The sequence below is a fragment of the Haemaphysalis longicornis genome, unplaced genomic scaffold (assembly GCF_048455015.1).
Source record: "Haemaphysalis longicornis isolate Haplotype H1 unplaced genomic scaffold, Haemaphysalis longicornis Haplotype H1 scaffold_2, whole genome shotgun sequence".
NCBI lineage: Eukaryota > Metazoa > Arthropoda > Arachnida > Ixodida > Ixodidae > Haemaphysalis > Haemaphysalis longicornis.
In genome coordinates, this window is record NW_027526295.1 from 118,215,986 (window position 1) to 118,232,266 (window position 16,281).

General features: G+C 46.4%; 1 protein-coding gene across 4 annotated transcripts in view; it reads right to left on the reverse strand.

Moving 5' to 3' along the window:
* Window positions 1-14,783, reverse strand: part of Pak (serine/threonine-protein kinase PAK 3-like protein) — a 39,491-nt gene extending 24,708 nt beyond the window's left edge. For 3 of the 4 annotated variants that reach the window (XR_013322373.1, XR_013322372.1, XM_077698173.1), the window contains exons 1-4: window positions 14,584-14,783; window positions 4,661-4,795; window positions 2,004-2,122; window positions 662-949 (exon numbers count right to left, since the gene is read on the reverse strand). Coding sequence is in view for 2 of the 4 variants with exons in the window: in XM_077698173.1 (XP_077554299.1) it covers window positions 662-949; window positions 2,004-2,122; window positions 4,661-4,719 (466 nt within the window). In the remaining 2 variants the exon portion in view is untranslated. Of the gene's footprint in view, window positions 1-661; window positions 950-2,003; window positions 2,123-4,660; window positions 4,796-13,919; window positions 14,146-14,583 lie in introns of those variants that run through there. The other variant, XM_077698175.1, reaches the window with a different exon arrangement.
* Window positions 14,784-16,281: the final 1,498 nt, after the last annotated feature.

Here is a 16,281-nt window from a genome sequence, read left to right on the forward strand (position 1 = left end):
TCGACAAGCTCGGCTGGTGAGTGAGTTCCAGCGCAAAGGAGGCAGCAGTGTTAGAGCAGAAAGTGAGAAGAGGAAAGGTGGAAAGGAAGAGGCGGGGGGGCCAGGGAGGAAAGGAAGAAAGGGCGAAACATTGTGAGAATGCATGGCGAACATGGCCGAGAGATTACGAGGCTCGCAACATTTGACAAGAACACTGCCAAAGCTCGCACGCCCACCACCACAAGCAGAACTTTGCACAACGAGAAGTGGCTCAGTTGCAGTAGGTGGCATAACTGTCAGTCCTCACTTGATCCGCATATTTCACAGCGGGCACAGAAAGTGCTTCCAGGAGAAATTAATGCGATGTAGAAGATAAAGGCAGAAAAAAAGAGGGGAGGGGGTCAATTGTTTCATGCTGATGTGCTGAGTAGTTCACAGCCCTATAGGAAAGAGAACATTCTCCCATACAAATAAAAACAAAAATTCACAAGCCCCAAAGGCATTGACTGCACCGCAGAGGGTTGCATTCCCATAGGTCACAATATTTTCAAATAAAACACGGCCCTGGTTTTGAAAGTCATTTGCTTCACCAAGCACAAAGATCGATGGAAATCAGGCGGAGATGCGAGCGCAGCAGCAAGCAGGCAACTCCCCTTGCCGAAACACTATGCTTGCTACTCACCGAGCGTGCGGTTGATGGTCATGTACTTGGAGGCGCCCTTGCCCCCTTCCTTGACGGAGGCGTCGTACCAGTTGAGCACGTCCAGCACTGCCTGGGGGTTCTTCTTCTGCTCCAGCTTGGTGATGTTGGAGTTCTGGAGCAGCCGTGCCCACGAGTCCGGCATGCCGGTGAACTCACCCGTCACCGCGTCGAAGCCCACGTGCACCGTGTGCTCGAAATTGGTGGGCGGAGAGATCACCGGTTTCTCCACCAGATCCCCACCGGCTCCACGGCGCTCCTTCTTGGCCCCTGCACATGGCAGCGAAATATTTATTAACACGAAACTGCTTTATTCCTGGATACACAAAGATTTCACTGACGTCATATCCGCCATGGAAATGACGCCATTACAACAAAGCAAGCAGCCTGTAAAGGATGCACCCCTGCACACAGGGTCTTCTTGCGGGTAATCAACCTTCGGCACTAAAGAGTATGTTGTTGTTCATTTTCGGGTTTTATATTTTAACGCGAAAGTGTTTTATGCCGGGATACGCCAAGATTTCACTGACGTCATACCCGTTACGGAAATGATGCCAGTACACCTTTGCCGAAGCGACCCGCCAGTGGGACGTCACTCGCCAAGAACACCCACAAGACAGCCACCGACCCGCAAATCATACTCAGATGCATATTTCATTTTTATGTTTTACCGATTCCTATGACAGGAGAATCAACCACAGGTTTTTTTTTTAATTAACCGCTATCGAGGCTAGTACATGCTTTTATGGGGATGTGCTCTTTCTGGATTTTTCATTTTCTTGTTCCGGACAACCCATTAGTTCATTTTAAAGTTCTCATTATGTTATTTCTTTCTTTCAGTGGGCTGGCCCACTGTTAAATTTTATTCTGCATTTAAAACCGGCATTTGGTAGATTCCGAAAAAACAATATTCGAGGGCTTCGCAATGAAACGTCCAACTTCAAATCCAAGCATTCGTACCAGCCCTGCTTGTTTGTGCGCCTTTGGTGCACCCTTCACTCTATTCTTTACCTTCCACGGTATCCAATTTTACATGCTAAGGTTTAACACGGGCATGCACACCAGCAGCCGTGCCTGCGGTTAGGTGCACCCCCCCAAAAAAAAACATAATGACAACTACAAAAAAAAAAATAAAGAAAAGAGCTGCTTTACTAAGGAAACCCCATCACAAACAATCAGGACAAGTAATGAATTTTTTTGTTAAAAGTCCCCTATTTCATCCCCTTTCTGAAAATCTAGACAGTTGCTTTGTTGCACCTCTGGAGTACCACTGGTGTGCCACTGGAGTGCCGCCAGAGTTGCACTGGAGTAAAAGAAGCCTCACCCTTGGATGGCTTGAGCTTGACTTTCTTCTCCAGCTCTGGCTCTTTGGGCAGCGGCCGCATGTCCACGGGCACCGAGGACACGTCCCGCACTGGTGTCACACTCACACCCCGCACCGTGCTGCACTCGCCCAAATGTGGGGGCATAACAGGAGCACAATTAGGGACACGTGCACATTACATCACAGCACTAAGAGAGGTCAGCACTAAATAGCAGTCTGCATGGCTGTGAAACGTAACCGCGCCACGAAAGTGCTACACAAGTGTTCTTTTTTTCTTCGTTGCGCACATTCCAAATATCAAAAACCCGCAGAAAACTATAGAGAAAAAAGATATAGGCATGACAAGAAACACTCGCAAATAAGTCCCCGTTATTTCAGCAAAAACATTTTTCACAGCTAGGTGAAGTTGCTTCCAAATTGTAAAGTTCGAAATCGAGTGCACGTGTTTAAGGCGATTCCATTCTAAAGAGACAGTAAATTATGGCCTCAGTAAAAATAAAAATAAAAGAACAACTACAGCTAGTGTGGCTGCCAAGCTCAGTGAAAAGCTTTTTGTTGCCTTTTGCTTTTCTTTTTTCAAGGAACTGTGTGGCCTGCACAAGCTGCCAACTCTCTCGCAAGAATTTATTGCCCACAGCCCTGCCAGCATCAGTAAAGCCAAAAGCCAAATCAAATTGCCATTAGGCCAACGCATGCATAGGGCAGCAGGGCTTGATTGCAGGTGCCATATACTATTTCACATGGGGCACTCAAACAAAATCATCAGCCAAGCGCAACCTATTTCCATCCTATAGAAGATTTGCCTTGAAGGTGCAGGACGTGAATTACAATTCAAGTATCATTTACAAAAATACAGAAAAGTACGGCTGCTTTGTCGCTGGTCCCGACAGCTTGTATGGTGCACCTTTGCAGAGTTTGCTCACTAAACGACTGAAATTCGAAACCAAATTTTGGCTTCAATGTTCCCAAGCTATGCAGAAGTAATAAAGGAGGGCGTCCAGTTTGCTAAGCTTTCAATTTGCATACCCTAAGTACCTTTTCCAGGTGTTATTCGACCACATTTAGGGGAAATCCACCTTGGGTATTTCCCCTCAAATCTGGTTGATTAACACCTGTCCATCGCTTTGAGTTGTAGATGAATTCGCTCTCGTGATACAAAGAACTAGCCTTCTGGTTAACTCGGTAGAGCAACTGCTCCGGTTAAGCGGTGGTCCCGGGTTAAAATCCTGGACCAGGACGAATTTTTCTTCAACTTCGAAGTTTCTGAGAAAGCTGTACAGCTTTCCTTTGTAGCCGTTCGGCTGCTTTGAGGTGGATGCCAAACTTTCCTTCGCAGTTCCTTCTCCAGTGTGTGCTGAATGGTTTCTCAATATTGGACCTCCCTCAGCCGGGAGCTGAACCCGTGACCTCCTGCAGCACACCAGGGGTGTGCCTCAGCCTCCTTTTAGGAGCTTGTTCCCTGATAGCTAACATCCAAGCTCAAGTTGGCCTGCATTCCTACTGCGCACAATAAAGGCCTTCCTTTTGGTGTCACCTCCCCTTTTGCCAAGTTTCGTACGAAGTCAAGAAAGGATGCGTACTGTCAAAGCCAGAAGTAACCAAGGAAGCAGGAAATCCAGTTGGTCTTTTTTGCTGCTGGTTGTTACCATACCAGTTAAAAGACAAAAGGAACTGAAAACGACTGGTCGAAACTCTGTTCTTGAGCATTTCCTATACTCTCCCGTAAAATGTACCATATGCCTGTTTATTACTGCAGTCATGGACTGAAGTGTGCAGCTACGTAATATTTAGATGCCACGTATTTTTTTCTGAATTGTTGTTTTCCCACCTTTTCATGTGTCTGCAAGCTTGTGTGGCTTGTATTCACAGGCGAGGCTTGCATGCAGACAACCATGTGAGTGCGCCGTCACTGGTTACGCCGGGCTCCGCGGGATGGCGGTACTTGTCCGTGCTAAGCACATGATGTCTGTTGGACATTAGAAACTCTACCAAAGCGAACGCAAAGTAATGCCTCGAGTCTATTGTGAGTGCGATTAAAAACATCTGTGTTGACACCACCATTGAGAATCGGGTTGAAACGGAGCAGACGACGCACGCCGGTGTTTTTTTTTCTTCAACGTGCGGGCGCAGTGGCATAAGCCGGGCCATGTCCGTGGCGCAGCAGCCATGCCTGTGGCCATTTCTAGTGTTGCCAAGCGAAGGAATTGACAGCTAAACTTTTCAATGAATACTACCTATTGAATATCATTCAACTATTTCCTCTATATTAATTGATTGATTGTGGGGTTTAACGCAATGACACTACACAGGCGATGAGGGGTGCCGTAGTGGAGGGCTCAGGATGAATTTTGGCCACCTGGGGATCTTTAACGTGCGCTGAAATCTCGAACACATGGGCGTTTTCGCTTTTTGCCTCCATCAGAAAAGCGAACCCGTCTCCAATATCATAGTGCCCAACGGTCGATGCAGGTATGTACTGTTGTCTGTACTGTTGTCTGTACTGACCCTTGTCTGTACTGTTTTTCCCGTGTATTTTGTACAATGTATTTGAATAAACTTCTTCTTCTTCTTCTTAAAATAGCAAACGCCAGGTTATTAGCAGCAGCAGAAGAGGCTGCAGCAGAGCAAGTTCCCTGCTCCTCCCCTCACCCCCTCACCTGGCGCTGGTGAGCCGGACCGGGGGTGCGGGTGGCTTGTCGTCCATGTTGTCGGCCATGCTCCTCTCCCTCCGGCTCCTCCCTCCCCCACTGCTTGCTCACCCCAGGTGGCAGGAGGCCGGGTCAGACCCGCACCTGGGTGGGGGGAGAGACACAGAAGGAATGCACCCACCTTCCGTCACTCAGCTGCACAGTAAACTTGAAGGGGGTACCACAGGATGACAGCACGACAAGAATGACCCTACACACCCCTCCAAATATCCCACTTTGATGCAGGATGAGGATAAATTTGCGGCAAGAATAAGCAAACAATGTGCACCCCCTTTATGGACATCGTATATACGCCCACTGCAGGGCAAAGGCCTCTCCCATTATTCTCCAATTACCCCAGTCCTGTGCTAACTGCAACCAATTCGCCCCCACAAACTTCTTGATCTCATCTGCCCTCCTGACTCTCTGCCGCCCCCTGCTTCGTTTGACTCCTCTAAGGATTCAATCTGTTACCCTTAATGACCAACGGTTATCTTGCCTTCGCATTACATGCCCTGCCTACGTCCATTTCTTCTTGATTTCTACTAATATGTCCTTAACATGAATTTGTTCCCTGACCCACTCCACTCTCCTCTTGTCCCTTAATGCTACGCCTATCATCTTCCTTTCCATTGCTCCCTGAGTCGTCCTCAATTTAAGTTGGACCCTCTTAGTGAGCCTCCAAGTTTCTGCCCCGTAGTTGAAGTACCGGCAAGATGCAGCTGTCAAACTTCCTCAGGGACATACTGCTGTAGAAAGATGAAACTTGGGATGACAAAATGTTAGCGGTCAAACATGCCAGAAGTGCTCACTGCTAAAGTATGTTTCTACCTGCGCGCGTTGGCATAGTATGAAGCAAACTACGGCATAAGATACGGCAGACATGCTTCGGTGCCTGTTGCTCCCTTCAACGTTTTCCGTCATGAAGAGTTCCCCAGAGTAAAGGCTTCCCGAAAATAAAAGAGAGGGGGAGGGGGCCAAAGTCACTGAAGAATTATTTCAAAACCTCAGAATGAGCTGCCTGGTATCACATTGAAGGGAACAGAGCAGCGAGAAGAAGGACAACAAAGAAAATAACAACACAGCCGCTGTGCTGTTCTCTTCCAAGAATTATTTTAATCAGAATTGAGTAAATGTAGACTTGAAAGCCGCCATGCCTGTAATGCATTTTCAAACGAGAACTGCGTGTTTGGACAGCATCTCAGTTGACCTTTCTTAAAAAAAAACTACATGACAACTTTCTCTTATACCGTACAAGTACTGATAGGCGATGGTGGTCTTCACAAAATTTACTGCTTACTCTACATTTGCTCACCCAAAGTTGTCTTTACAAGCTTTCCTCAACCCAACCGAGTTGTCAGAGCAAGAGAACGGAAACAGGGGAGCCACAAGATGGACGTGTCGCACAGAGGTGCAATCGATTCTCGTTTAGAAAGCGCATTGCTGCCATGCTCACTGAATCAACCCCGCATGCGTCAGTTGCGTGGCCAACTGTTTAATTCCATTGGAGGTGAGGGCAATCGTCGTGGGGATTGCAATCTTCACGCAAATCCCTCTACAGCTAGGTTAACCATGAAGATCCTTGATTGCGCACATGCGCATTCAAGGATCACAAACCCATTCCTCACAAGTTTGCTCTGTCTAATGCGAAAAGTGCCCTCGCTTGTAACCAGTTCCCCCACTGCGACTAGCACTACCAGTTGACGAAGAAGAGAGCAAGGGACATCTCTCAGACTTGGGGGGAAGGGGGGAAGGCCTGGTGCGCAGGCGTTTTGCGAGCTTTGTCTGTGCAGCGGTGACCGAGCTGCCCTCTTACACACACGTGAAGGCACTCTGCTTCCACATAACTATTGCAGAGTCGAACCACCTCGATCTCCGCAGTGTTTTTCAATGCCTCGCTCCCATGTTACTGTTGTGGCCTATGATTAGTCTGTATCAGGAGCATACCCAAAAATATTTCCAATGGGGTGTTGTAGCCCGCCGGCTAAAAAATGAGGAGAAACGGAGCCAGTGCTCAAACATCTTGGTCAACAAAACTTGTTGCGCTAGTTGCTTCATGCCTACTGGACAGAACAAAATAACGCTAAAGGGACGAAGATGAAGTAGACACAAAGAACACGTACAAGCGTATGTGTATGTATTCTTCTACTTCTTCTTCGTCTCTTCAGTGCCCATTTTTATTCTTCGTCAATTTTCAGCTTTAATAAACTGACACCCTTCTGAACTTCGTTGTCACATTCTAATATAGCAATAGAGTGTGTAAGGAGCATGGGTGAACAAAAGGATGAAAGAGGGGAAGGGGATGCAGCGTCAGAAAATATCAGGGGGTGTTCTGACACCAACCCCCCCCCGCTACACCCTTGGTCTGTATGCAGTGTCTTGATTGCACGTTGAATAAACACTGCCTGTGAGGTTCACCCTTGTCATCTCCTGCCTCGTTTGTCTGTGTCCGCAAACAACGAACTCGCTGCAGTCAGCACTTTGACGGCTTGTTTGCAGAATGCAGATGACCTTGGGGTGAAAATAACGAGCGTGAATATCCTCTCAGCTTGGAATCGCCAGTTTGCTGTCAAAAGATCGCAGTTGATGTGCACACAAATAAAAAAAGTGGCCCATGTCATCATCCACTTCCCAAATGAAAAAAAAAAAAAAAGATCATGCTTTTAGAATGCATGACAACTTGCACACGGAGCGAACCCAAATTACTCTTCATGGCTTCTGAAGCCTCTGCCAAGGCTACTGATTGGGCTAGTTGGTACACCAGTTCGGGTTTAATTAAGCACTCAACTTTACAAGAGACAAGGTTTCACAAAGACGAGAAGATAGGATGGAGCGTAAGCTCTGTCCCATTTTCTATTTGTCCCTAGCAGAATAAAATGCGTAGAGCGAAGATTAAGCTTATAAGAATTTCAGCAGCCAGTCTTATTTTCAAAAGAGCCAGCACAGTCCTCACAAAGGAGAAATGATCACAATGGAAGGACAGAGTCCGTATAAAACACAGAAAAAAAAACAAAAAAAAAAAAACACTGCCTGATATACATTTCCATGAAGCCAAAAAGAGGTAGCGATGATAGCAAACCCGTGCACCCAGACATTGTGAGTGAATCATCCCAAGACATAATAGCCAGGGCCACTTCAGCATTTGAATATCTTTAAAGCTACGGCCTTGAGTGTCTGCTGATGCCGGAAGGGGCCACACAAGCAGAAAACATTAAATGATCACATTCAGTGAACTCGTTACCAAAGTATGCCCCCTGTTTCTTGTGTATTCCCGCCCCCTGTTTCTTGTGTATTCCCTAAATTTTGAGTACAAGATTTAAAATTGCACAAGAATATGCATATGCATAAGCACAGGTCTAAGCAACCAGTGAAGCTTTATCACCCACAAGATTGGTAAAACACCCAAGCTTTCCTCCGAAAGCATACTCCAGACGTGCGGCGTCAGCTGAATGACTTAACATCAGCCGTGTTCATCATGCCACAAATCCGCAAAAAGTGAAAAACAAATAAATGAACGATCTAAGTTATGGGTTCAAGAAAAAACTCTGCAAAATAGTCAAGGAATGCTCTCATTCACGCCTAATTATTTGAAGAAGTGCTCTATGTGCGATGTGAGCGCTGCACCCCAGAAAGCGAAAACCGGCACTCGTTAAACATTGTCTGAGCGTGTTTGTCTAGTCACCATCAGTGGTGTGTGTCTCAAAATACACGACTCTGACCTACAGATTTGCAACGAGGCATTCGTAATCTCTGAGTCCCCTTGTGGCATGACCGTTGGCTGATAAGAGGCGGATGCGAGCTCTCCATGCCCCTTTGCTTTCCGGCATCTTATCTCCGCAGTTTTGACAAGCTTGCCACCCTTTGTTTGCCAGAGTCACAGTCTTCGCAAGAAAGGCCCAGTCAGCGTTAGATCAAGGGCGGTGGTTAACAGTCATCAATTGCTGTTATCTCAGCAGTGTGCTCTCAATTTCGTGGCTGCAACACAAAAAATATACAGCACTAAGGTGATGACACAGTTTCTAGTGAGAAGCTCAATGACTAAGACCATACTGGGCAAGCTGGTAGGCTCCATCAGTTCCCCCCAAAATGGGAAAGTTCCATCGAAAATGCTTCCCCGAAAATGGTAGCACTGAAGTCCTTTCTCAGCTACAAAAAACAATAGTCTGACACAGTTGCCTTACAGTCAGAATTTAAACTTCCAACAAAGTATTGTCAGTTAGGAATAAGGTCGGAGCAAGAACACAACCCTGGGGAACACCGGATGTTGCGAAAATGGTTGTGGATACCTGGCCACTGAAATTTTCATGTGCGTGCAAGCTTGTTATGAACATCGTTCAACTGTCCCCCCTACTGGTACTAGGGTTGATACCAAAGCTTCTTCTACACCTCTTTTCTTGGACTGTCCCTCCAGGCCACGCAAAATATGCCACCTAACGTGCTGATTTCGATTAGCACAATCAGAGGCCAAGACATTAAAGCAGGTCACACACATGATCCCATACTAGTTTTGGATGCTATGCTATTTATAAGTATGGTGATTAACTCCCCATGCAAGCTTACAGGCACATCGGATGGGCAAATGTTGGAAAATATGTCATGCAATTATTAGGATTACATCCTGGCTCGAACGAACCATGACAGCAAGCAATACGTTACAATCAGAGATCGGTCGAGGGTGACTGTCACACTCAAGGCTGCGTCAAAGTGACGACTGCTTTGAGAATAAGTGATGAGACGGCAACAAAGACCCATGTGCGGCAGCAAGAAGCAAATATGGAGACAACTTACGATCCTTCGGGGCACACTGCCAAAATGTGAGAGAAAAGCTTGCCCCACCACACTAAACTTTTCTTGTAATTTCAATGAAGTGGGATTGTGCGTGTGACATTCTGGTGATTATTTTTATGAAGCATTCGAAGCCAAGTAGTTGGGCTAACTGTAGCCATAATGCAGTTTCTTTGTTATTATGGGAGTAGAGTATACACGATCTTGTTCCTGGAGTAACATGACAGGAATTGTGGTCATTCACCCTGTGGCAGCACCTTTAAGCGACCCAGAAGGAGTTTGCAAAAAAATGCTTCGCGTTTAAAAGCAAGAAAACGTGCCAATGACAAAGTCGTACCAAACATGGGTCGTGCTGCGCCAATGTTCCGCCCTGGACACACACACGCCAACCAGGAAAAGAGCCAGAACAACGTGCAAGATGGGAATATCTTCAACCCAGATGAAGAATCTGGCTGACCATTCAACCGTCCAGATCGTACGCATAAAACATGGCCAGGCAGTGCTGTTTACTGCGCTATCTGAAGTGGTGGTGCACCCACAAAGCCTGTCCCACACACAAAGCCTACGAAATGTACTGCACCATTAGCCCCTCAGGTCAGGGCAAAGCAAAGTCAGGGCAAAGTGCCACAACACGACTCCTGCTTCACAGCCTGCATGGTGCAAGTTCAAACTATTCTGCAAACTAGAAAAAAAAATGTCACACTGCTTGCCAGTTCAAAACAGAATGGCACCATCGCAAGCTGTTGGTTGCCTTGGGCACTATGGAGCCGTCTCCCTCCAACCCCCAGATCCTCCTCCACTTGCTGCTGCTAAACCTTATGCAGACCTTGCTCGTGTCCACAATGATTTTTCTTACCGCTACCCCAAGTTCTGTTCCTGCCTCCCATCCAGTCACATGGTAGTCACATTGCGATCTATCGCGTCTTCCCCCTCTGTCATCCATCCCGCAAACATCACAAGCCCTGCCAATTTATTTATTTAAAATACCTAACAGGCTCCGTTGCGGAGTATTGAGTAAAGCAGGATACACAGGGAATGAACAGTACTAACGGGTGAAACTAGAGCCAATTCTGGCTAGAATGTCTTCGACATAGGCCGGATCACGAATCCAAAATGATAGCTTTCTGCCCTAAGCTTCCTTGCTTGTCTTTGTTCCCGCTGCTTGTCTTGACGTTTCGCGTGGGAATGAGAAGAGGCCGCCACTACATCTGGAGGGCTTGCACTGTGGTTTCCAGTTCCGAAGCACCGGAAGGTCAGTGCTGTTATCAATGAACGAACAATCGCTCTATTGCAGGCCCGCACTCATCCTGTCCTCCAGAACCAGTTGGTCAGTCGGCGCTTGTGACCACAAGTAATGTACAGGGGTACAGGCATTCGTCTAGTGTGCCAAGGCAGCTAATTGATTGCCAGGTGGCTATGAGCGACAGCTGTCCATTTTGGGCCCTCCCCTTTGCAGGTAGAGAAGCCTGAGGGGCATCTTCGGGGGAGAAAATGACGAATGGCTTAAAAAGGTCTCATGAGTCCCAAATGGTGGCCCCCAAACTGCTTTCTCGCTGCTTTCAGCTCTAGGTTTGTGAAATGCTCTCAAACGCCAACGAAAAACAATTGATGGAGTGGTGACAGGAGGCAGCAATGATTACCCTTTTTTAAAGAAAGCATTGTGAAAACAGCCGTCCAAAGGGACGGGCTTTGAGTTCAAACAAAAAGCTACGTAGCATCAGTGTCCCCTTATCGGTGAATTCAAAAGCCTGCCCGACGGATAATGAAGTTTTATTCTGACATCCGAACTCAGGCCTCAATGTATCGCTTTTTTGTTTCAAAAAGCACCCAGAAGCCACTGCTCTAAATGGGAAAGATGGTGTAAATAAAATTTAACAAAAAAAAAAGTGTGGTGAAACAAGTACTGCCTGATTTAAACAACAGGGCAAGTGCATACACCACCATATTTTGTTTTGAGGACGTTATTCCACAACTGCATTATAATCCGATAAACTTTAGTGAACGACTAATTATAGTCCCCACCTTTTCATTTTTTTTTCTGCATTGCAGAAAGATTAATGCTCAGCAATGCGTACATGTCAAAGCAAACAGCTTTTAGTGTAGCAGGGGGGGAATTACAAAGGCACTCCAAATGCTGGCCGAAGTGTATGAAATAGGTTCAATCGTATGTCACCTGTAGTGGCAAAAGGGCATTTGCCTACTGACCTTGAAGCAGTCTTTTCCTTTTTTTCAAATTCAGCAAGTTCCTGGGAACAAACTGATTGAGGCACAAAAGTAAGTTAGCAGAACTACTGGTTTCTTGCCACCCATTCATTGGGCTCGCGTTTCACTAGGCCCTGCTCAAATGAACCTATGCTTTCCCCTTTAAAACATTTTCGCAGAGTTCCTCTATGGCTTTGTTTATGTTCTTATGTTCTCCAGGCATGCCTCGCAGTGCTCGTACTATTGCCGTTTTGCCGCAAAAATGAATACGTGACCTCGAAAATGGAGAAAACCCCGATAATTCTTTTGTCTTAGTCAGTGCCTTCCTACCTTGCAATTATGCACAATTCAGATAATTCCACGAATTTCTGCGAGTCTTTCTTTTTGGTTCTCAAAACCGTTTTTCATACAAACTACCTACACACGCAACTAATGCAGTGCCGGGAATTTTTCGACAAGGCACAACACGCCTTGTCTGAAACATCCTGTAAGCTTGGCAACAGCATTGTTGCATCCAGCACAAACTTTTTTCTGCCATCTAAAATGCCTGCCCACAAACAAAAGCTAAACCGTATCCATAAATTTCAACTAGATCTCATCAGCATACCTGACAGAGATACTTCTCTGTTTAGTATTACGCGACTTGTAATTAGTTTCCAAGGGCTATGAAGACCTCTTCTCTTTTCGTTGCCGATTTTCATTCGCCCGCTTGTCAAATGAACAATAACATGCCCCGCTAACTTAATAAACTTTTTCTTCTTTATTTATTTTTTTTGCACTCGAAAGTGAAAACAGTTCCAGCGGCAGTGAGCACACATGAGAACACATGCATACTGTTTTCAGGGCATACATGCCAATCTTTACAAGAGAACAAGAGGGGGGGATATACGAACAAGCCTGTGCATGCCACCTATGTGAAAAATGTTCTTTTTATTTTCCCCGTCGGACCGCATGAAATTGAATGCGATGTCCTCCATGACATCAGTATGGAAGAAAATCAAGGGTAGCAGTTGCACGCTAGACTGCTGTGCCTGACCCAGGAGCGAATGACATGGCCCTGAAAGCTTATCTATTTCTGGGGCAAAGGAAATGACAGCTGGAAAAGCCAACGCTTTGGATGAAACAATGACAACTGTTACACAAAGCTACATATCAATTGGAGACAATTGTTATGAGTTCGAGTCTGCAGCACAGTTTCATTTAGCCTAGCAGGCAGATATTTCGTGTGGGAAACTTTTTGCAACGCTAAGTGGTTCATAGCGATCTTTCGTAATCTCGTTTTAGTGTGAACTGTTGCTTAGTTTTTGTGCTTGTATCTTGTTGTTTACATTTCGGCTGTGTTTCAATCTGTCGCATAATGATGTTATATCTACGGCTTTTTTAAGTTCATCATAATCTGTATATAGTTATGTACATGCTTTTCTTTTGCAATGTCGTTCATATTCTTTATTTTGTGTATTTCCATGGAGGTCCTGCATATGGGTTTGGCCTGGGGCCTTCCTCTGTACTACAACCCAACTGTAGACATGTAAATTATTGAACTTGACAGATGCTTGTTCAACACGACATATTTATAATTAACCAAATGAATAAAGCCATAAGAGTAAGATCTTTGGTTTGCTTACTCAATGCACTGTCCAACCTTACGAGTCATTATATGAAACAGCTCCTTTACATACATTGTTGAAGTTTATTATTTAATGTGTTGCAAATGTTGCGTGTAAGTAATAATACAGGAGTCGCAGCAGGTAAAAAATGTTTGGACAACCTCATGATAGGCGTGTTTGTAAGATAAGTGTGTTTCTTTCTGTTTACGCTGTGTTTACCGTTCAACAGCATCTGCAAACCAGTGTTTTCACTACCAATGATCGGAATCAGTGTGCGCACAGTATGTGCGACCACGATCTTGAAGTGCCCTATTATCAAGCACATATCAGCAGGACCCCAATTACACCATACATAACCAAGGTCGGTACCACGCAAACGCTTGCTTGCACCCCCATATTTGCAGTACATCCCAGAATAAACAAGCCAGCCCACAAACAAAATACCACAAAAAACACGTCGGCTGCGGTCAGCATTCCTCGCCACCGCCAGGTCGGTCGTCAACGCATTCCCTTCTTGTTTTGCGCTGACACGACAGCCGAGAACCGAGGAGTGCCCGAGTTTCGCCAGCGACTGTGACTTGACACTAGCGAACGACCGACACGGCGTATGCAGCGCACGCTGTGTACATACTCACTTGGCAAAACCCTGCGCGATGTCGAAGGACGCACCTGAGACGACCACCGCCTGAAATAACGGCGGCGACGGCGGGAATTCGGCTGATAAGGGTTAGTTGATACGAACGCCTGTGCGCGGGCACGCAAGCGCCGCTAAAATAACGGCACATAACGGGAGGAGGGACACGAGAGACGGACCGCACGTTCCACCGCGCGGTTTACGGTTTCCGTGGCGCACGGAGATACCGCTAGATTTCACGATCCCGAGCTCCTGGCCACGCGAAAAGCGCGACCGCGGGGTACGGCGGGGCCGGCGCTACGCGGGGGACCACGAGCTAGCTTCTCGTGTCAACCGTAGTAAGCGAAGCCGCAAAACTCTCGAGGCACATGGATCACAAGCATCGACGTTCCGCTGGCCTAGCCTGCAGAGTAGGGATAACTCTCGCGAGTCGTTTCGTGGTACAGGGGAAAGAAACAAATATTCCAGCATGCCCGTTTTGAAGTAACGTATCGAATACACCTTCTGCGCTCGTCTGGACATCACAGTACACTTCGGGCGAGGCAGTGAGGGATCTGTCGACACGATCGCAGTAGACGGACGTCGCTTCCCCGAGCGCCCCGTGGGACAAGGAGCTATCCGTCGATTCGGCCTCGCTCTTGACTACTAGCGGTGAAGCGACTCACCTTCATCCTAAGGCATCCACGCCTATTAGGATCCAGAGCCGTTCATCGCCGCCAGCATCTCCCACATTTCGCATCCACCACCGACGGCCACACACACACGCACACGCACGCACGCACAGACGACGAGACCCCCGAAAAGTAAGCGCACAAAACGAGACGCGCCGCTTGGACTGTGACGTCACGAGATAGACCAACCCGCCTCCACCCTCGCATGAGTCATCTGTGTCGAACGACAGCAAGAAATGAGTGTCTGGAACCGAAAAAGATAGCGTCTATCGCTGGAAGATTGCGGGAATATCGTAAATTTTATCGTGCAACTCCTATAATTTCGTTCCGCCCATTTTGACTCTATTGTTGCCGTCATTTGTGTTCACCTGTGGCTGCATGCGCATCTCTACGTAATCCATTACTCCTGTGAAATATATTTTTTTTAAATTTCAAGTTGCTGGCAAAAATAGGCTATGAGATAATAAGGCTCGTTTTTATCGCATTCATCTTTTTTTCTTCAGTTACGGTTTTGATTGCGGCCGCGCTCCATAGTTGTCAAGGTGACCGCGAATTGTGAGTGGACCTCGCGCGCAACCGTTCCCACTTCAGTGCGCAACCATTAGAGAAAGAAAAACTTTAACGGGGCTGTTTGGTACATACTTTGTGATTATTTATTCTCTCAACATTCTAAATAGCATGTATGCATCTCATACATGCGCGCGAATGAACACGTAAAAGATCTAATGGAAGGTTTTTACGGCCGTATCGAACGGCGGTGACCTTATCGGAAATCCCCATCCCGATTTTTCCGCCGCTTTCTAGCTCAGTAATGGGTTGCATACACTTCCAAAGAAACGTGTAACCCCGAAAGTACTCCTTGACGTTTTCTTTCCTTCTTTTTGAGAACTTGCCCCTACCAAACTATTCGAAACCATTTCGAAACGTAAAAATGGAATTTTCTTATTGAGTGTACGCATGTAAACAAAATACATGTTTTACTGCGTGCAGATGCATCATTTTTTGGGACAGTCACGCGTCATTAAAGGAATCTCGCCCAATATCTGCACTCGCGCCTGAATTCATACAGCTTACAACAGTCCTCGAGTATTTTATCAGCAATTCTTTGGCGTCAGAGCACTCGCTCCGTCAATTATGATTTTTTGCAACGAAAAACTATGCCTGAAAATCTACACGCACAAAAGGCTCCTCTGCACTTCAAAACCCATTTATACAATTCTTTTATTTTTTTTTTTTCAACACCGGAGCGACAGCAAGCCCTGGTGCAACGAGCTCTGGACGCAGCTCGGACTCGCGCGGCCTCCTGGACTTGGGAGGCTCAGCACATCGTGGTGTGCACAATAAAAGTTTATTCCTCCTTCTCCTTTCTATAATACATTCAACTTGCATGAACCGAGGCTCTCATGGCTTATATGTTTTCTGTCGTCTTACAAGGCTGCTCTGCTCAGCATTCAGGCACCCTACCACTCAACTAAGTTTGAGCACCAAGGAAACAAAAAATATTTGTGCTCGCACAGTGACCCTTACAGCTTAGAAAACGGTTTCAGGATACAAAAGAATAGTCTTTACTTTCCTTACATGGGTTGGTACATGTGACCAGGCTGAGGCTCTTGAATGAACGCCTTCTAACGCCACCAAAAAATGTTAGGCGCTCCAATCGCAAGACATCGAACTAAAAAAAAATTATATTTG